Source organism: Rutilus rutilus (assembly GCF_951802725.1).
Source record: "Rutilus rutilus genome assembly, chromosome: 9".
Taxonomy (NCBI): Eukaryota; Metazoa; Chordata; class Actinopteri; order Cypriniformes; family Leuciscidae; genus Rutilus; species Rutilus rutilus.
In genome coordinates, this window is record NC_140223.1 from 41891807 (window position 1) to 41913945 (window position 22139).

General features: G+C 38.5%; 3 protein-coding genes across 3 annotated transcripts; 2 read left to right on the plus strand and 1 right to left on the minus strand.

Annotated features, from left to right (window-relative positions):
* The first annotated feature begins 201 nt into the window (after nt 1-201).
* Nucleotides 202-2042, plus strand: LOC311296494 (uncharacterized protein). The gene is made up of 3 exons (XM_084418320.1): nt 202-415; nt 990-1059; nt 1617-2042. Exons 1-3 carry the CDS (start codon nt 309-311, stop codon nt 1773-1775), a joined length of 336 nt encoding a protein of 111 aa, XP_084274446.1. The 5' UTR covers nt 202-308; the 3' UTR covers nt 1776-2042.
* On the minus strand, nt 1760-5260 carry LOC311296492 (uncharacterized protein; the record flags this gene model as incomplete). Its single annotated transcript, XM_084418318.1, has 11 exons — nt 4924-5260; nt 4708-4819; nt 4190-4391; nt 3826-4093; nt 3571-3748; nt 3388-3464; nt 3119-3299; nt 2757-3005; nt 2276-2447; nt 2043-2191; nt 1760-1938 (listed from the first exon to the last, which is right to left on the minus strand). Exons 1-11 carry the CDS (start codon nt 5200-5202, stop codon nt 1760-1762), a joined length of 2046 nt encoding a protein of 681 aa, XP_084274444.1. The 5' UTR covers nt 5203-5260.
* A 1247-nt stretch (nt 5261-6507) lies between these two features.
* Nucleotides 6508-21306, plus strand: nmd3 (NMD3 ribosome export adaptor). The gene is made up of 16 exons (XM_084418319.1): nt 6508-6649; nt 6856-6901; nt 7119-7253; nt 9081-9177; nt 9258-9338; nt 9416-9544; nt 12253-12343; nt 12414-12492; nt 14530-14626; nt 15918-16035; nt 17286-17431; nt 17623-17735; nt 17817-17889; nt 19683-19789; nt 20885-20955; nt 21040-21306. The coding sequence occupies exons 2-16, from the start codon at nt 6858-6860 to the stop codon at nt 21174-21176; spliced, it is 1518 nt and encodes a 505-aa protein (XP_084274445.1). The 5' UTR covers nt 6508-6649; nt 6856-6857; the 3' UTR covers nt 21177-21306.
* The last annotated feature ends 833 nt before the right edge of the window (nt 21307-22139 follow it).

A 22139-nucleotide genomic window follows, 5' to 3' on the forward strand; every position in this document is an offset into this window, starting at 1 on the left:
GGTTTCAGTTAAAGGGGTCATGAACTGGCTTTTTAAAAATTTTTATATTGTTGTCTGAGGTCAACTTATGACGGTCGCTTGGTTTTTACATTCAAAAACATCAAAATGAATAAGTAATAGGCTATTTTCTACCCTAGTTTTGAGCCTAGCTCAAAAACGCTCGGTTTTTATGGGCGTGTCGCATTGAAGACTTGGAAGTAAACGCCCACTGCTGTGAGTGGATAACAGTTTTGCATATTATAATAAGTTTCAACTCACTCGTCAGTGCACGTGGGGGAAATTGTTTTGAAAACTTCCAACGTTGTAAAATGGCAACCGGAATGATTCGCCCATACATGTTCGACCCAGAGTCTGATCCCGAATCGCAGGACAATGAACCAACAACACCTCAAATACTTCAGCCTGTGACAGCGTGGTAAGTTGTTTATGCTACTTCTAATGTATCTTTAAGGTTTTTATAATTTGATATTATAGTGTAAGCGAATATGATAGTGAAAGTCTTTTGTCAAAATTAAACAAGTAATAAAAACTCAGTGAGTGTTTTAGCGCAATTTTCTCACCTCATGGGATCACAACACTAAGAGATAGTAAATCTTTTCCTGGATTTTTAGACCTTCCTTAACATAATGCCGAAAACCCGAAGTCTCTAGGTGGTCTGGTTGAGGAGTAGATAGAAGTGCAAGATTGGTGCGCACAGACAGAACAGAAATCATGAGTTAACAATCGCAATTTGTCCGGTGGAAAATTGCGCTAAAAATGTACCAATAATGAAAAAACAATTATGCATAATAAATAATCGTAATACGTTATGGTTGTGACAAATCAGGTATATGTACTTGTACTTACCACTGATATATTATAAATAATGGTTAAATTACTGTTTCGTGTTAATGAATAAAACATAGTTTGTCGAATGTTGTACCTTAGTTTTTCGTTCAACATGGTCAGTGAGGTGTAAAACATGCATGTCTTTTTTCAATAATCTGTAGGTGTAACTGTGCAAACTGTGCTGTTATGCCAACTGAAAGAGAAAATATATGCTGCTTGGAGATTCCTCAGGTAAGTACAAGACACACAATGTTTATGTTTACTTATATTTATGTGAATGTTTTTAATTATATATATATAGAGAGAGAGAGAGAGAGAGAGAGAGAATTAAAGTGTTCTTGTATTGTAGATTGTTACAAGGATTAACCAGGTACCAGACATACTTACATGCATGACCCATCACCCAGGCTTTGAACCAGTGTGCCTTAATGTGTATTCTCTGCAGAACGCACTTAATGTTTACAGAGCTGATTATGGCGCCTTGAGACTCAGAGGAATAGAACAGTAAGATTTGTGTAATGTCAAAAAAGTCTTTATAATTCACTTTGTAATACAATAACTATTTTGTAAAGCAGTCATTACATTAGAATAGAATTTAAGTAAATTTCATAACAACAGTATGTTTCAGTGAAAACGCTATTTTAACAAAAACAGTTTGATTGTTTTTATGTTTTTTTTTTCTTCAAATTCAATACAATAGAATAGATGTAATGACAACATTTGTCATCAATTCACAATAATAGCAGGTAAAGCAATTTATCTCATTTTGTCAATGTCTTTCACATTAGGCGCTACAGGCACTTAGCGTACAGGACCTTTGTGAGCTGGTGCCGGGGCTATCTGGGCAGGAAGATCAGGGTTGTTATCCCGTCTTGTGTTGTCCTGCGCATACGCCAAGAGTTTCCAGACGCTGGAGGCAGCTACGTAGGATTCAGACCTCCCCTTGATTGAACCGTGATACATGCCTTGCGATGGCCTCTTCCATGGAGGGTCTGTCATACTGGGCAGAGAGTGTTTCAGGGACATTTAGTTTGTGTATCTCCTCCATGTAGGGAAGAGGGTCTGGGATTACCTTTTCAAAAAGGAATGTCATCAAATTGATGACATAGCCTTGAAAAAAAGAATTGCACAATAGATATTATGCATGTTATTTATTGATTCGAATTTTTTATTTACGTTATTATTGTGAACAACAATAAATGTGTTTAACTTACAGTATGTTGCCTGTGATTTTAATGGCCTCATGGAGTATATTCCTTTTTTGGCTTGGGGAAACAAAAGCCTATACATTGGCTTTCCAGTCAATGTTTTAGCCTGAGGACGATTTGAGTTCTCGTTGAAATGCATACCTGCCAAATAAAGTCTGAAATAAAAACAACTAAATACATCAACAAAGTTATTAAAGACATCATTATAGAGGTTTTAATCATATTAATTTAAAACACACCTGCACAACATTCCAAGGTAAGGATAAACCACATTTTTGGGTGCAAAACGTAAAATGACACTGTGAAAAGATTCCAAAGACGAAGTTTGATAGTGAGGACTGAGTTTCTCGATATCTTTCATCATTCTCTTGTTTGTAAGAATCTTTTCTACAGTACATAGTGCTTTGGTTCCTGTAACCAAATAACAAACAATTACAATTGTATAAAAAAAAATTGGTTACCGGTACACTTTAATTTTAGGTGTCCGTGTTACACAGTGTAATACTACTGAGTAATATAACTTAACTACATGTTCCTACTATAGGGTAATGGTAGGATTAGGGTAGTTGCATGTAATCATGCATCATTTACTGTGATTACTATGTAACAGGTGTAACAAGGACACTTACCAACATATTTATGAAAGTAAAAATGTACAAATTTACAAACGATAAGCAATATATTTTGTCAATTTGAAACAAATAAATGTAATGTGGTCACCTGGTTGGAACCATTTGCTGCGATCAGTCGATTCACGGATTTCATGGTCGCACTGGGGGTATGATGGGTTGTCATGTACGTGAATGTCTTGAATATGGTTTACCATGGACTTCCATTTTGCCACCCGCTCCACAGGTGTTTTTGAAGTAGCTGCAGTCCAGTAGACGTGATTTTTAATGCTATGCTGCCACTTTTTCACTACTTCACAGTCCTTATCTTTGCTGATTTTTTCCAACTTCTTAGACAAGCCTGAATAAATTAGTATTTACAATATCACGTGTACTCTGGAAATAATCACATCATCATTGAACATAAGGGAATTACAAGTAAAATCAACATTTACAATAAAGGAGAAAAGGTACCTTTCTCCAGATGCCAGACATCGTAGAACTGTGGTATGTTTATTTCCCTCAAAAATGTTTGGATCTGTGGGTGTCTATCTGTAACAATGCATTCAAGCTTCACACCATGTGCCTCTAGATGTTCAAGGCTTCGTTTTAATCCCTCCTTTTCCATATGGTAACTTCCTGCTACCTCATTGCTCTATTACCAAAGTAAAGTACATACAAGCAGCAAATGTTATATGTAGTTAGTGCAGTTGAAATTAGTTAATTGATGTATTGGTACTCACCTGCACTAGCTGTATGTCCAATATGATGTTGCTCGCAAGGTCCATTAAGGTATATGCACCATACTTTGCTGAGTGGCCTAATATATATGGTCATAATAAATGATACGATAAAAAAAAAAAAAAAGACTGATCACAGTACATACAAATTTAATTAATCTACACAGCTAACAATTATTATTTTACCTGGTGAGTCCGCTCTCATATCACCACCCGCTATCACTTTGTCCCCCTGGCTTAGCTGGCGCAAGACTTCTTCTTGTTCTTTCTTCCACGTATAGATTATTGCAGGTTCCAGATACATGCTGGCATGCTTTCGAAAAGTTCTGTGTGTAATCATCTTGACATGCATTGCGTTGAATACCTAAGTCATATACAAAACATTTTTGTATTTAATCCATTAATTATATTAGCGAATTTCAGTATTTCCTTTCCAAGTACCTTTTGTAATTTAAAGAAGGATGCACCAGTGAAGTATATGGCAGCAGATAATTGGAGGTTGCCCAAAGGTGTGCTGCCAACAACAGGTTGGCTTTGCCATTTTCTAAAGTATTGACAATGTGGGCACAATTGATCAATTGCAACAAAAGAACCTTTTCTTCGAGGCCGAACGTCACAGCATCTCGTGCACACTGGGCAGATTTCAAAAAGTTGCAGGAGGCACTTTTCAAATACAATGTATTTTGTATCCTGCTCTATCGATGTACATCTTCAAACGAAAGAAAAAAACTAATTACATTCCAACAAAGTTATGTGATTTCTTAAACAGGCTATAACGAGAATAAAGAAGATAAAATCCACTTACAGAAGTTGTGATGACTCTGTGACAGTCGTGACAGACTCAGCTGGCTCATATGTTGTGTCCTGGCTATCAAAGACTTCAAAAGAAACACTTTTCTCCTCCTCCAGTTCTAGACAAGCTTTTTTTGCTGGCCTAAAATCCTTCAAAGGTGTTGAAGTTGTGAATGGAGCACCTTCACTTTTGCATGACACCTCTGTCTGTGTTCCTATAAAAATAAATACAAGAATTTAAAAAATATTTATTATTTATACATATGTTATGTACTAAAAACATCTAAAAACAAGCCTATATGTGAAATGTCAGAAAAAATACAACCAATCAACCATTAACACGACTTTAAATAATACAATGTACAATGCCACATTATACATTAAAATGTCTGACCATTGCCACCAATAAAGACGTTTTTTTTGTATAAAAACAAACCTTTATAGGCAGATTTGTGTTTAAAATTTTTAAAATAAGTTGAGTTGACAGAGATGCTACTCACATGAGTGACAAGTGTACAGATAAACACAAACCTTTGCTTCTGAATTTAGGTCCTAAGGTTCCAAAAGCCAGCTGTGTGCCCTGTGATGTTAAATTAAATTCTGTTTGACAAGCTACATCCTTCATAGTTGGACTCTTCTGTGACTGATTAGACACGTACACATACATATTAGATATCAAACGATCTGTAACAATGCAATACTAGCCTATCAGATTATTTTTATTTTTTAAATAAAAATTTTACTTACATAAGTGTGTTGCACCATTCCTGTCGGATCCAATATAGAAGGCACAGCACCGTTTTTTAACCTTAATCGGTCTGCAAATCCAGTCTCGACCTGTGTCTTGTTTACAAAACAATCCTCAGTGAAATGAAGCGAACAAACGGACAATGTTTTACCCACATCGGCTGGAACGTCATTAAAAATAAAGTTTAGCCATGCATTCCTATTGGAATCCAGAGGAAGCTTATGCAGCGACTGTCTTTTTCCACAACCAGGCACTGCACAATATTTTGTAAACGGCATGTTTGATGTTTATTGCTCAGTCGCTCGATTCCGTTTGTCATGTCATCACGAGGTAGGCTATGTTCGGTGGGCGGGGCTAAACAGGCCGTGTTGAAGTAGGCGTTGATCTTCTTTTGTGGAGGCGGTGTTTTATCCTCTTTGACGTCATAGTTCCCCACTTTAGTTTGAAAAACGAGTCGTTTGCTGAGCCTGGTGTCAATAAAAGCTTTTATTGGACTAACAAGGACGTTTTCAGTTCTGAAACTTACAGGATATTCTTATAATATGATGACCTCTTATATGTCAAAAGCTCAAGGAAAATTTGATTTCTCAGTTCATCACCCCTTTAAATGTAAAGTTATGAAACTTAATTGATTTGCTCTGGAAAATGTAGGCCTAATAGATCAATAAGACCAAAGATTGCCCGTTTGATATACCCCAAATGAATTATATCTCATGTTTAACCACTATCTTCATAAGAGCCAGCGGCTAATTCCCGAAGGACTGGCCGAGATGAAGCTGTTCTCTGCGGGTACATGAGCACTGAACGCCCGCTGACGGCGAAAGCGGCTAATCAAATTGTCAAATATGTGCTTTGTTTATATATAAGTCGCATGTTGAGGTCTAAATAAGTACATTCTCTACTAAAAACTCTTAAAATTACATTCAGTGACACATTAACAGTAGGCTATTCGTAAAATGATGGTGGTTTGCTCGTCCGCCATGGCCCTCTCTGTGAGAAATGTTGCATGCGGAGTGACACTAACGGTGAAGCGGTTCCAGTGCTGAGACTGGGGGAACATCGCACGCCTGGAAAAGGCTCTCAGCCAATCAGATTCGAAAACCAGAAAGAACTGTTGTATAAAAATAAATAAAATCTATCTCCTCTCTCTTTATAATTTACCATTGTTTCTTAAACATCATATTCTGTATCTCTTCGCCAGCAGTACTGGTCTTTATTCATCGTACCATTGACGTGTGACATCTATACATGTACAGTACAACAATTCATTCGGATGCTTTTGTATTTTGCTTTAGGTCCCCATTCAACCCTAAATAGCCTACCGGTAGAACTCTTGTCATTACTGAATCCTGACGCTCTAAAGATTAACTCCTATTGTTGTTTTCTCTGTATAAATGCATCCCTTTATCTCCAAGGTCCAAGCTTGATTTAATTACATTTCTCGATAATTACTTTTGTTTCTGCTTTACTGGGGTTTGATGTGAGCTCTATGTGTTCATTTCATCGAGTTGCATTTGTTTTCCTTCTAATGAAATGTTCCACATTGTTGTTACTCGCATTTACATTCAGGCCTCTGACGGGCAGCTTTTCTGGGTCCTGTCATTCTGAGTGGCCACGCGTGGTGACGTCATCAGCAGTCGCAGACACATGTGTATGTTCATGTGATGTTCGCGAGGAAATATTGATATAATTTATTGAGTTGGTTAACGCTGATTCTCCAACACAGTGAGTATTGATTTAGTGTGTGTGTGTAAGTTAGCGGTTTATACTGAGAGTCACTCTTCTAAACAGCACTGTGGCAGTACCACGGCACAGTGACGGACTCAGACGCAATAGGGGAGATCATATTGTCATCTATATTTTAAGCTTTATGAATGACAGCAGAGCCGAACAGAGTTTGGTCTATTAAAGTGATTTCACTGTTATTGTAGTCATGGAGTACATGCAGGCCCCGCCATCGAGCAGCCACGGCAATATGTGAGTATTACACGTGTCCTTCTTCACATCTCATGACTATAGTGCTGTGATAACAGTGATAACTCATAACAGTGTTTATATAGCGACACCTTATAACACTGTTTTTCCCCTTGAGAAACGTTATACACATGTATGTAACTTTAGAGACGCTCCTTAAACTGAATGTCGACCGTCAAGCCTGTTAGAGAAGTGTGTATAATCTGTGTCTTCTCTGCAGTCTCTGCTGTACATGTGGTGTTCCCATTCCTCCAAACCCTGCCAACATGTGTGTGTCCTGCCTGAGGACTCAAGTGGACATCTCCGAAGGCATTCCCAAACAGGTGTCAGTCCACTTCTGCAGGCAGTGTGAACGGTACACCAGTCTTCACCTTCACAGCTGAGACACACACACATATATACACTACCGTTCAAAAGTTTGGGGTCAGTAAGATTTTTTAAATGTTTTTAAAAGAAGTCTCTTCTGCTCACCAAGGCTGCATTTATTTGATAAAAAACAATAAAACAGAAACAGTAATATTGTGAAATATTATGACAATTTAAAATGACTGTTTTCTATTTTATTATATTTTAAAGTGTAATTTATTCCTGTGATCAAAGCTGAATGTTCATATGATGAGTTGATGATCAAGAAACATTCATTATTATTATCAGTGTTGAACACAGTTGTGTACAATTTTTTTTCCAAAATTATTTGATGAATAGAAAGTACAAAAGAACAGCATTAATTTAAAAAAGAATATTTTCTAACATTATAAATGTCTTTACTGTAACTTTTGATCAGTTTAACTCATCCTTGATGAAGACAAGTATTGATTTATTTTATTTCTTTCCCCCAAAAAATAAAATAAAATTGACCCCAAACTTTTGAACGGTAGTGTTTAATGTTACAAAAGCTTTAGATTTCAGATAATGCTGTTCTTTTGAACTTTCTATTCATCGTAGCATCATGAAATAAAAATGTAAAAAACAGTTTTCAACACTGATAATAATCAGAAATGTTTCCTGAGCATCAAATCATCATATTAGAGTGATTTCTGAAGGATCATGTGACACTGAAGACTGGAGTAATGATGCTGGAAATCCAGCTTTGATCACAGGAATAAATTACACTTTACTGTATATTCACATAGAAAACAGATGATTTACTGTATAATAATATTTCACAATATTACTGTTTTTGTTTGTATTTTTAATCAAATAAATGCAGCCTTGGTGAGCAGAAGATACTTCTTTTAAAAACATAAAAAAAATATTTCCCCCAATATTTTGAACGGTAGTGTGTGTGTATATATATATTTATATATTGGATAAATGCCACAGTTTGGGATGACATTAGGTGTAAATGATGGCAGAATTTTCATTCGTGGGTGAACTATTCCTTTAGATCATTAAAAGCAGACAACTGGAAAAAACCTGAAATCACACATAGTCCTTTTAAACGTGTTAAGACGAAATGTTACACACACACTTAAATAAATAAATAAATCATCAGAAATATATATACATGTAAATATGTATATACTAAATACATACTTGCGTGCGGATGCTAAACTGAGCTCTTTCACGTCGTCTTGCACTTGACCGGACAAATTCACATAAAATTGTCAAAAATTAGTGAGTATCCCAGTAAACAGCAGATTATGTCTTAAGTGAACGTAAACACGTGTGTATCAGTGTATTCACTCTTAAAGTGACAGCATCCTCATATTCCTGCTACTCTCTGTGTTTAATGTTAATCAACTGAGGACTGCAGTCTGCTGATGACTGAATAACTTTATTTTCAAACTTTAATAAGGATGTTTAACTAGTACAGTGAGGACTAGGCAGTGTTATTTTACACTTGCTTACTTTCTTACATTTCGGTACTTGAAGACCTTCCTGAAGAGCACTGCTTATTTCATTTGTATCTTTGTTATATTGTATTTATTTGTGCTTTTGCTTGTAATTTGATTATTTGTTCTTATTTCATTACTGACTGTTTGCTAGTCTTTAATAATGTTTTAAATGTATATTAGTTAGGCTAGAGGTTTCAGCTGTGGGATAGAACATTGAAATAGAGAATTGTGAATTTAATAATAAATATTTATGGTCAGGTGTAGCAAAAAGTTAGTTTTAGGCCGTGTGTGTGTGTATACAGACAGTATGTGTGTGTGTAAGTAGTGTTGTCTTGTGCGGTCAGGTACCTGCAGCCTCCGGGCACCTGGATGCAGTGCGCTCTGGAGTCCCGGGAGCTGCTGGCTCTGTGCCTGAAGAAACTGAAGGCCTCCATGACTAAGGTTGGTGACTTGCACGTTCGTCCCGTCAGGAGCCGCTGCAGCTGATGCCCGAGTTCACGTTGTGCTTCATCCCCATCCAGGTGAGGCTCATTGACGCTGGCTTCTTGTGGACAGAACCCCACTCTAAACGAATCAAGCTGAAGCTGACCATCCAGAAAGAGGTACGGTGTGTGTGTGTGTGTGAGTCTGAGGTGATATCCCCGTCAGATCTGTGTTTCAGTGAGAGCGTGTCCCGCAGGTGCTGAACGGGGCCATCCTGCAGCAGGTGTTCGTGGTGGAGTTCGTCATCCTGCATCAGATGTGCGACGACTGCCACCGAGTCGAGGCCAAGGACTTCTGGAAAGCAGTGGTGCAAGTCAGGCAGAAGGTGCGTGAGCTTTACGTCGACTCTCCAACCGACGGGACCGGGTTGTTAGTATTGCAGACTAGGCCGTTCCAGGATGACTCTAGCTTTTAATATCAGGAGATGATCCACCAACTGTCCAAACTCTCTGTCATATGCCGTGTTTCCACTGTCGGCCCGGATGAGTTCATATACCAGCTGACATCAGCATTAAAGACTTTTACAATCCTTTTAGCTCAAAACTCACTTTCAGACCGCAGCGAGTCTTTGAAATATCCATTACCGTAGTAAACCTGGTAAATACGACAGCTTGAAGACATCAGACACATCATATAGGCTATCGCAATCATGTTTCTATTTGATCTGTCAGTACGTCTCGTCTGATATCCATATTTAGCTCCGCATATGTCATAAGCTCCGGGAGTTCCTCTGTTTCTCTGACTGAAGATATCCCTGTATCTGGACCGTCACTGGAGAGAGTGCTAAAGGTGGAAGTGATCATTCTTTCTAAATGTGACATAAACACACTGTCCTGTGACTGCAAATAAGCAGAAACAGGCGTGACTGAGATATGAACTACACTTAAAGCAGTACTAGCCTAACTAGGGTTCGCTGTGGTGTTAAATAGGGCTGTGCACGAATATTTGAATATTCAAATTGGAATTATTTTGTGAAAAATAAACTACTCTTTGAATTTTACTGTGACGCTTTGCTGGCCGTAAACGCAGTGGGTCCATGATAAATCCCAGCACTAACTCACAGTTATAAGTAAATGCACTGGGTGGCGCTGTGGAGCGTGTTTAACTCCGCCTCCCGAAGTTTGGAATTATTAGATGACTGATCTTATAAATAATGATATTAAGAGATGATCACTTCTGATAGCAGAATGATTTTGAGACATATGCTTCCTTTAAGTTTCGTTGAGGGAGACTGGGACCGGTTTCACAAAGCTATTTTAGGCCGGCCTATAGTGTTAGACAAGTCTAAAATTTGCTCATAGACTAGTCTAATGCAAGTTAGACTGTTTCACAAAAATAAAGACTGACTTAATTTAGACCAAAACAATTAGACACCTTACCCCCAGGCTAACTCAGGTCTAAGACTCTATGTTACCTTGGCAACCAGCAGTAATAATCAGTTCCATTACAAACAGCCAAAAGAAAAGGGAAAATGGCTCATAATTTAAACATTTCTTCTTGTTACTACATTCTCCGCTAAATTTCCCAAGTAAAATGTCCTTGTAACTGTTATACTCCTCCAACAAACACATGTTTTCCGCTGGGGTACACTGCACTGAGCGGTTCAATGTGCTTACTTGATCCGCCATGTTTTTTGTTTTGAAAAGTGTCTTATTTTACCCAGAATGCATTGCAGTGTAGTCCTACTTAAGATAGTCAGAGTCTTAAGTGCTTTGTGCTACGGTCTGATTTAGATGTCTATCTGAAGTCTGACTATCTACTATATTTAAGCCATAGTCAAAGTCTATCTTTGTGAAACCGGCCCCGGTTTAAAGGAACACTCCACCATTTTTTGAAATAGGGCTTATTCACCTTCTTTCCTACATTTAGATAGGTGGGCAAACGCATTTTTGTCTAAGTGCATGCATTGTTTTAGTTTGACAGGGTCGGCACTATCTTAGCTTAGCATAATGAATGGAAACCTATGTTGCCAGCTAGCATGTCCTGAGTAAAAGTGATATAAAAAATAAAAAAACCCACCTAATTACTACTTGTGGCCTGCGTATTCACAACAAGTACAAATAGCAATGCAGATTAACACTAGGCGATTTCCTATGCAGATATTGACTTGGGACTATATTAGGGGGAAGCACAGGCGAAGCACTGCTACTTGGGCGCAGAGATATCACAAACAAGTAGCAGTGCTTCGCCTGTGCTTCCCCCTAATATAGTCCCTAATATATGTCAATATCTGCCTAGGAAATCGCCTAGTGTTAATCTGCATCGCTATTTGTACTCGTTGTGAATACCCAGGCCACAAGAAGTAATTAGGTGTTTTTTTTTTTAAAAATTATATCACTTTTACTCAGGACATGCTAGCTGGCAACATAGGATTCCATTCATTATGCTAAGCTAAGCTAGCGCCGACCCTGTCAAACTAAAACAATGCATGCACTGAGACAAAAATGCATTTGCCCACCTATCTAAATGTAGGAAAGAAGGTGAATAAGCCCTATTTCAAAAAACGGTGGAGTGTTCCTTTAACAACAGAAAACACAAAGTGCTGTTAGAAACGCCGCTATCTTTGAGTCTCTGCAGCGTCTGTCAGCGCAGCGTTCTCACTCCAGCGTGTGGATATTACTGTGTTTCTCAACATGAACGTGAAACAATACAAACCCGATAATCATGACTCGAGTGTACGATAACTGGCTGAATCTGCTTTAGTCGCGTTTTTTTTTAGCTTAAATGCTTTTGTTCTTTATATTTTTTGTTTACACACATTGTCCAACTAAAAGAAAACCTTAAGATATATCGTAAGCTTGTTGTGTGTATTGCCTAACCGTGAGCTTGTGCAGAAAAGGTGACAAAAAAATGTAATAACTTAAACTTAAAAAAATAACGTTTCTTGTTAAACGTCATTTAAATAAACAAATATTAGATTTTTAAGAGCCTGAATATTCAAATACATTATTTTAGAAAAATGTCCATCGCTAGTATTAAAATTGGTAGCAGGGATTCTGGATTAAATAGTTTAACCTGTAATGTTCCCTTCAGACGGTCCACAAGAAGACGTTCTACTACCTGGAGCAGCTGATCCTGAAGCACAAGCTGCACCAGAACACCGTGCGCATCAAGGAGATTCACGGTGCGTTTCCCATCATGCTCAGTGCTGCGAGTGACTGGGTCTGTGTGTTCATCTCTTCTTCATGTTTCAGAGGGCATCGACTTCTACTACGGCTCCAAGCAGCACGGCCAGAAGATGGTGGATTTCCTTCAGTGCACCGTTCCCTGCAGGTCTGACACACACACACACACACACACACCACAGCACATTCACTCACTCAATATCAGGGCTGATGTTGTTTGTGCACCTGCGCTGTTTTCTGTTTCCTAAGCATTAGAGTCTAAACACGATAGACACACTTTCATGTCACTTTAGTGGTTTAAAGGATCAGTTCACTTCAGAATTAAAATGTCCTGATCATTCACTCTCCTCCACGTCATCCAAGATGTTCATGTCTGTCTTTCTTCAGTGGAAAAGAATTTAAGGTTTTTGAGGAAAACACTCCATATAGTGTCTTCAATGGGGTCCAACGGGTCGAAGGTCCAGATGTGAGTTTCAGTGCAGCCTCAAAGTAGGGCTGAACGATTAATTGCATTTGTGATAATATCCCGATATAATTCATTTTATTTTTATTTTTTTTACCGCAAAGATGCGATTACACCCTGGTCACGTGACACGCGAGAGTAAACCAGTCTGTGTTGCATATAGGCCTGGCTACAGGAAATAACAGTTTGTTTAATTTGTGATATTCTGTTATAGATTCTCTCCAACGATTCTGTATCGATTAAGATAATTTCTAAGAGCTTAGTTTTAAACACAGATAAGTGATGACGCTACGTGTGCTTTAATAACAACTGTATTCTGCTTGCTTCTAATTCCTGTCTCACACACACACACACACACACACGACACCACTCGAACTTTCCAAAAAATGATCTTTCATAAAGTTGGGAAACGTTGAAGTGAAGAGCGCTTGAGCATGCGGCTGTGAGCGACTCCGTCCACATGGTTAAATGTGCTCGCATCTCAAAATGCTTTTATGACACGGAATAAATGTGACAGTCAGTTATATCATAATCTTATCATTTCAGAAGAGATGAACACGTTCAGACAGCTGACTCTAAAATACTGAAAGCACTCTTTGTTTATTGCTTGTAATGTTTTTTTCTCCCTCTTTGTTTTGTTTTGAAGCTATATTAGTTCATGTAATTGTTAATTTAGTTTTTTAATGTGTTATTATTTTTAAAAGTAGGCCTACTTATAATTACATATGTAATTAAATATTTTAAGTTTAATTAATAAGATTAATTAATTTAATTAATTAATTAATTAATTAATTAATAAGAAAAGAATGTGATCGGCTCAGGAGGTGCCTAAAGATTCCCATCCCTATTTTACAATGATTTATTGCTTGTTTTTGTTGAATAATAGAAAAGATAAAGAGCTTAAAAAATTATCGCATATTAAATCGCAGTCGCAATATTGGTAAAACGAAATCGCAATTAGATTATTTCCCTAAATCGTTCAGCCCTACTGCAAAGTCTCGACACGATCCAGCCGAGGAATAAGAGTCTTATCTAGACAAGCCATTTTATAACAAAATACACATTTATATACTTTTATCCACTAATGCTGGTCTTGCACAAGCTGTGATGCGCCACACATTACGCAATCAGGCTGAAAGGTCAAGCGTGACGTAGGCGTAAGAACAGACCCAGTGTTTACAAAGCGAACGAGCAAAGACTGAGACAAATAAAAGGTAAAACAACGGTGGCGGGCGATTTTGAAGTTGGAGGAGAAAATGAGATGGAGTTTTTCACCCTACATGTTTTAACCAAAACACGCGACCTTTCAACCTGATTACGTAATGTGTGGCGTATCACAGCTTGTGCAAGACCAGCATCGAGACTTTGAAGCTGCACTGAAACTCACATCTGGACCTTCGACCCGTTGGACCCCATTGAAGACACTATATGGAGGAACATCCTGGAGTGTTTTCCTCAAAAACCTTCATTTCTTTTCAACTGAAGAAAGAAAGACATGGACATCTTGGATGACGTGGGGGAGAGTAAATGATGAAGTGAACTAATCCTTTAAATGCACAATGATTTAAATTCCAAATGAGTGGTTGACTCGGCAAAATCTAAGATTCAGTGTGTCAGGATAGAAGTGAAGCATTATGGGAGTTGAGAGAGAGCTGATGGCTTGCATCAAACCCTTATTGTGAGGTTCTTGTTGAGATCTGACGGTGAATGTTGTTTCTGCAGGGCGAAGGCGTCTCAGCGCTTGATCTCTCATGATGTTCACTCCAACACCTACAACTACAAGAGCACCTTCTCCGTGGAGATCGTTCCCGTGTGCAAGGTGGGGTTCACACCGGAGTCACGGACACAACCGTCGGATTCTGGAAATCACACTGACGTCTACACAAACATATTGCACTTTATTTTTATACTTTGCCAGTTTTTATACACCCTCTATCATTTTGGGGAAGTTCATGGGTCACTTACAGTTCATATCGGTATTTAAGAATCTCTGTCTGCTTATTTTAGGAAAATGTGCATCCAGTCATTTTAAGATGCACTCAAACTGGACCTTAATTCCTGAATAAATGTCGGAGAGCCTTCTGTGTGAACGCAATCCCGGGATCAGGACCGGGGTTTAACGTCAGAGTGGGGATGTTGTTTACTGTGTGAAGGAGGAGGACATATGTTTAACACACAGACTATATAGTAACTAAAGCTCTCTGTCACTGTGACAGGACTGCCTGTGAATGAACACACTCCCAGTTATCAGAGTAACGTTGAGAAAGAGGTGTTCTTCGCTCCACACATGCGGAGGCACTGGGTTTACGTGGTTCTTGCAGTAGTTTGGGTCAGAGGTGCTGAATGAGGCTGTTCTCAGTTGAACGAGCTGAGCTTGCCTAGCAGATTGAGTCCTGAAACACTATAACCTTTGAACCATTTCGACCAAACCTGGAAGGATGTGTTGTTTGAAGAGACTGTATGTGTGAAGCCGAAGTCGCTTTCAAGGAAAGTCTGTCCTCTGGCCAGTGAACATGGTGATGGCTTTATCAATCAGCGATTGGCTGTTTTATTTAGACTTATTCCACCATATTGTGCAGTTTCTTTCTCTCATTCATAATTAATATGAGTGCACATCTCTCGTAAACATGAAGTCTTTAATGTAGCGCAGTGTAATCCAGGGCTGTGGACGATCAGTCACATCCAAACAGTTCGTTTGCATAATATATGTGTGTGTACTGTGTAGAATTATTTTGTCACATATAAATACACACACATGCATGTATATATTAAAGAACAATTTATATATTTTACACACACAGATATATATATATAAAAAATTTAAATGTATGTGTAAAATATATATATATTGACCGTATATATTTAAATATATACATGCATGTGTGTGTATTTATGTATACAAATTAAATATACACTAACACAGTACACACACATTATGCAAAAAAACTTTTATTTTGTGATTAATCGTTTCACAGCCGTAGTATAGCCATTAGAGCCTTATTCTGTCCTGTAGGTCCAGCTCTACACACACACACACACACACACACACACACACACACGTTGACTTCACATGTTGTGCATAACTAGAGTGTGTTTGGTGTGTGTTGCAGGACAGTGTGGTGTGTCTGTCTCCACGGCTCGCCCAGAGTCTGGGTAACATGGGTCAGGTGTGTGTGTGTATCCGGGTCTCCAGCTCCATACACCTGATGGACCCCAACACCCTGCAGGGTGAGTTCCTGCCTGGATACAGCCCCGTTCACCTCACCAGCACTCCTCGTGTAGTGTGCTGACCCAGCAGGGCTCTGAAACGACAGATGCTACTAATAACAGTGTTGTTGTATTTTACAAATACATATTTATTATAGTTGCCAATATTATAACATTTGTCTCATTAAACTGCTCGTCGTACAGTAAATGAATCAGCTGTTGATCGTATTGCGTGTCACTCCAGTCTTCCCTGTTCATGACTTCACCAGTAAAGAGCACATAAGCAGTGCTTAGAGTTAGAAAATACACTCGTTCCATTGACAAGACTAGCGGTCGACTGATATTGATATATACTTTTTTTTTTTTTTTGATAGCTGATTGCCAATATCTTAGAAAACAGAATGGCCGATATAAAGCAGATTGTGTGGATCACACTATTTATTTTTTAATTTTTTTATGAGATAATAAATCGCCTTCCTAAAAATTGCAGAAATGAAATTATTTATTTTACATCATCTTTACTCATTTGGAGAAAAATAATTTGAAAATGAGTTATATGGGATTTTTTTTTGTGAACTTGATAAATCTGTAAAGTAAATAAGTTATACTTTAGATGGCAACATTTTGATTCTGTTCGACCCATTATAGTATTTATGTTAAAAATATGAACGTATCCATATTTGTGCAGCAGAAATGCATCTGTGCAGTATCGGTCAAAAGTTTGGGGTCAATAAGGTTTTCTTCTTTTGAAAAGTTAAGTTTTATTTAGCAAATATGCATTAATATGATGTTTCTTAAAATCATCATATTAGAGTGATTTGTGAAGGATCATGTGACACTGAAGACTGGAGTAATGATGCTGGACATCAGCTTTGATCACAGGAATACATTACACTTTACTGTATATTCACGTAGAAAACAGATGATTTACATTAGAATAATATTTCACTGTTTTACTGTATTTTTGATCAAATAAATGCAGCCCTGGTGAGCAGAAGAGACTCTTTCAGATAAATATTCCCGACTCTAAACGGTTGTAGATACAGTTTGAGAGATACAGTTTGTCCAGTATAAGAAACATTACGTGTGTGGAGAGTCTCTGCGGCAGCAGCGTGTGTAGCAGATCTAATCGCCACCACATGCATTAGCATAGTTTTAGCATGTTAATGGATATAAGATCGTGACAGAAATATGTCAAGCATGATGGCCAGTTCTGTTGAGGATGGAGTCACACACGCTGTGTTTATTAGTGTGTAACGTGTGGTTTTCAGTGGCCGAGGTGGACGGGAGCACGTACTGGCGTCACCCGTTCAACAGCCTGTGCAGCCCTCGTCAGCTCGAGGAGTTCCTCGTCATGGACATCGACATCATCAGAGACCAGAGGCTAGGGGCTGGCGCTGGCCTCACCTCCAATAAGGTGAGATCTCCCACACACACCTCTGTTAACAAGGTTCTGCTATCGGTTCGGCGATTCTACTGAAGTGAACAAAGTATTTCACATATAATAACGACTAAGATTTAGAGACTTGGGTTTGTAAATACAATCAAAAATGCATGAAGATGCAATGATGTGTGTGTGTGTGTGTGTGTGTGTGTGTGTGTTTGCAGCACACGCTGGCTGAGGTCTGGGTCCAGAAGACGTCAGAGATGGACTCGGGTCAGCAGTATCACTGCAGGACTTTCCTGGGTCACCTGCTGAACATCGGAGACCTGGTCATGGGGTCCGTCTACACACTGCACTGATTTCACACACACATCATCCAGTGCGTTGATCGTAACACGCTTTTGTTTTTATATCTCAGCTTTGATTTTGCCAATGCCAATATCAACGATGAGTTCCTCAACAAAATGAACCCTCACCATGTTCCTGATGTGGTAAGACAGTCTTCACAACTCTTCATCACAACTCTTCATCACATCTCTTCATCACAACTCTTCATCACATCTCTTCATCACATCTCTTCATCACAACTCTTCATCACATCTCTTCATCACATCTCTTCATCACAACTCTTCATCACATCTCTTCATCACATCTCTTCATCACATCTCTTCATCACAACTCTTCATCACATCTCTTCATCACATCTCTTCATCACATCTCTTCATCACAACTCTTCATCACAACTCTTCATCACAACTCTTCATCACAACTCTTCATCACAACTCTTCATCACAACTCTTCATCACATCTCTTCATCACATCTCTTCATCACAACTCTTCATCACAACTCTTCATCACAACTCTTCATCACAACCCTTCATCACATCTCTTCATCACAACTCTTCATCACAACTCTTCATCACAACTCAGAATGTGAAAAGAAAGAAATTAACACTTTTATTCATCAAGGATGCATTAAATGTATCAAAAGTGACAGTAAAGACATTTATAATGTTAGAACAAAAGATTCTATTTCAAATAATCGCTGTTCTATTGAACGTTTTGTTCGTAAAAGAATCCCGAAAAATTTAATGAATGACGTTCCCACAAACATATGAAGCAGCTCAGCCGTTTTCATCCCTGATAATAAGCAGTAGGGCTGGGTATTGACACAAATTTCACAATTCGATTCGATTTCGATTCACAAGCTTGCAATTCGATTCGATTCAATATTGATTATTTTGGATATCAGGTTCAACACATGGCACATTTTCTCAAGGAAAACAAATCTCTTCACTAATGCTGTAAACTATGGGACTCAGGTGTGGCCTATAGGCTTCATTAGCCTACTGTAATACTGAAGGTACAAATGAGCTGATTTGTATACAAACACTTAAATTACACTTTTATTTATTTTTATAATAATAAAGTTATATGAAATATAAACATTTAAATGGTGGCTGTCATAAAAACCTGCCAGATTTATTCAAACAGGCATTAAATATTGAAGAATATTATAATGAATATGTAATATGGTGCATATATTTAGCAAAATGCTCCTCTAGAGTTAATATTTCTCACTGACTGACGAGTTTATGGCCACTGGATATGGTTTTTCTAAATGTGACGTTACATGACATTGTTTACAAGCTGTTTTACTGACGTCTTTCCACGGTTGAAACAGTGATTGAGCGACTCCATGTCACATGATACGGACTTCGATAAGTTGTACTCTATCTTTAACACACTTTCAGAAGCTCATTCATGTTTATCTCGCGCTGTAACTGGTGTTATTAAGGTGGAAGAGAAGATCATGTGCTTCTCTAGAGCTGAGCCAGAGCGATCTCACGCCACAGCGACAAAACGCTATTTATGTTTTTGAATTTCGTAAGAAAATGGACGTAATATGAAATCTGAGACTTTGTTTCATATCAATAGTAACAAAGCACTAAGATTATTGAGAGTTATTGGATGGGATGCGCTACAGTGTCGGGATCACAGGAATAAATTATTCACTGTATATTCACGTAGAAAACGGCTGATTTACTGTATTTCTGATCAAATGAATGCCGCCCTGGTGAGCAGAAGTCAAACCTCCACTATGTGCCGTAAAATATTCAAAAAACCTCACACTTGAAATCTGAACATAACGTACGTTTTCAGTCACTTCATCATGCTTTTACCCAGAGTGAGTTGCGTTGCATTGAAGATCTACATGAACTCGTGTGTTTGAGCTGTGCTGTTTGAGCGGCAGGAGAACATGACCGTGTGTGCCGGTGTTCAGGTGCTGATAAAGAAGAGCTACGACCGCATGAGGAGAGCGAGGAACCGCGTGTGGAAGCTGAGGGAGCTGGAGCGCGAGAGAGACGCCGCAGACACCGACGACGAGAGGTCAGACACACCACACGGGTTAACACATTTACAGGAACACACGCACCATCAGGCTAAGAGCGCTCACTGTTAGTTCATGATAGATGATGCATTAACTTATATTACCAAATGACACCTTACTGCCTAAAAGTTAATCTGCAGTATTGACAAGAAATGGAGAAAATCACTTGTTGTCTTGATAACTTCAGGAACTTTAAGATACTGACAAAATATGTAAAATAAGCCTCTGATGAGTGTGTGTGTGTGTGTGTGTGTGTGTGTGAAGTTTTAGCTCAAAATACCCCACAGATAATTTATACAGCATGTTAAAATTGTCACTTTTTGAGGGTGAGCAAAAACACACCGTTTTTGTGTCCGTTCCTTTAAATGCAAATGAGCTGCTGCTCCCGGCACAGGGGGCGGAGCTTCAAGAGCTCATTCTTAGCAGCTTCGATTACCTCACACAGACACACACTGAAAATTTCAAGAACTTAGCCTTTTATGTTCCAACAAAGATGGAGAGACTCAAGAAGTGACATGTAGACAACATTTCTGAATGGTTAGTTGGTGAATTTATGTTGCTGATGTGTATCTTCTAGTCATTGATTAGCATATTCTGTCATGATAATCTATAAATCGTGTTCCCGGGGGCGGGGTTTATGTAAATTTTAGGGTTAGTGATGTCACTAACACGTGAAAAAGGTCACTGTAGTCTCTACCAGCCGTGTGTTGTAGTCCTTAAAAAGCGATTTCTTTAAAAGCAAATATCTCTCTTTGCTGTGAACTTTGAGCGTCGTACATTTGCAGATGTTGTTTATGATCAAACAGCAACATTACACACTAACTAAAGCTAGAAAAGTGAAATCATAATCAACCACCCCTTTAAAGTATTGAATAATATTCTTTAGTAATATTTAAATTAAACCTTTGATATAATTCAGTAGAATAAAGGAGTTTGTTCAGTAGCAAATTAGTTTTTCCTGTGGTGTTGAAATGATCAAGTGTATAGAAATACATCTGAGCTATTACAAAAACTTTTGTTTTGCAATGAAAATCAATCATTATTCTCTCCAAATCATCTTTTGTTGCCCGTCTGATGATGATTGTTTCTCATAGACAATACAATGAATTCCTGGAGGACCTGGAGGAGGATGAGATCCTGAGGAAGAACGTCAACATCTTCAGAGGTGATGAAGCCCTGACCGTACATCTCATGTTCATGTTCTCACTGTACTCGCACTGTACTCACATCAGTCATGTTCCCTGTACAGATGCTTCAAAGATCCCTGTGGAAAGCGACACGGAGGATGACGGCGCTCCCAGGATCTCTCTGGCCGAGATGTTGGAGGAGCTGAGCCTGAGTGACGCCACCGGTGGAGAGGGGGCCGACATGATGACGGATTCATGAACTCATGAGCTAGATCAGCACACGTCAGACGGCTGTGAAGGAGCAGTTCTCACTGTCTTCCAGAGAATCGCATTTCCTAATAAACCGGCGCAGTCATGAAGTTCCACAGTCAATAAAACATCTAAACCCAGTGTCCGTGTCTATGACCGGTGCTTGAGAAATAAGAGGGGATGGTTGACCCAGAAATGAAAATGCTGTCGTTTACTAAACTGGTAACACTTTACAATAATGTTCATTAGTGAACTTAAGTTAATGTATTAACTAACATGAGCAATGGAGCCTTCGCATTATGGTTTAGAAGGGGCATTGTAAATATTAATGATCTCTTCCATGATAATACTTTTGTACCTTTTTCATATCTATCAGACAAATTTAATCTTCCGAAAACTCACTTCTTTAGATATCTTCAGACTCGTGAATTCATAAGAAATAAATTCTCTCGCTTTCCTCATGCACCTCTGAAACAAGAGATTGATCAGGTTGTGGAAGTAAAAGTCTCTAAAGGTGCTGTCTCCAATATTTACAAAACAATTTTTTCATTTACTGCACTCTCAGATTTTTCAACCATGTCTAAAATAAAGCAGAATTGGGAATCAGATCTTAATCATGTTTTTACTGGTGAAGAGTGGTCAAAGGCCCTTTGTCGCCTTCATACCACCTCTGTTTGCGCTCGTCACTCACTAATGCAATTTAAGCTGTTACACAGAATATTCTGGACGAAAATATACCCGGATCTCGATCCTACTTGTGACCGATGTCGACCGATCATACTTTTGGGCTTTTCCCAGCGTTGACCTCTTTCTGGACATCAGTCTTCAAGTCAATTTCTAGTTTTCATGTTAGATGTTGAACCGTGCCCTTTAGTGGCATTATTTGGTCTTAACCCCGCAAAGGTATCCTTATCATCTGTACAGTCAAACGCTTTAGCTTTCTGCTTAATAATTGCCAAAAGGCTTATACTGA

Bases quoted from the DNA above. Each gene is read 5' to 3' on its own strand.
- LOC311296494 (XM_084418320.1), top strand. From the start codon at position 309: ATGGCAACCGGAATGATTCGCCCATACATGTTCGACCCAGAGTCTGAT. The intron at 416-989 runs GTAAGTTGTTTA...AATAATCTGTAG, and splicing joins CTTCAGCCTGTGACAGCGTG to GTGTAACTGTGCAAACTGTG. The intron at 1,060-1,616 runs GTAAGTACAAGA...CTTTCACATTAG, and splicing joins GCTGCTTGGAGATTCCTCAG to GCGCTACAGGCACTTAGCGT.
- nmd3 (XM_084418319.1), top strand. From the start codon at position 6,858: ATGGAGTACATGCAGGCCCCGCCATCGAGCAGCCACGGCAATAT. The intron at 14,627-15,917 runs GTGGGGTTCACA...TGTGTGTTGCAG, and splicing joins AGATCGTTCCCGTGTGCAAG to GACAGTGTGGTGTGTCTGTC. The intron at 19,790-20,884 runs GTCAGACACACC...TGTTTCTCATAG, and splicing joins GCAGACACCGACGACGAGAG to ACAATACAATGAATTCCTGG.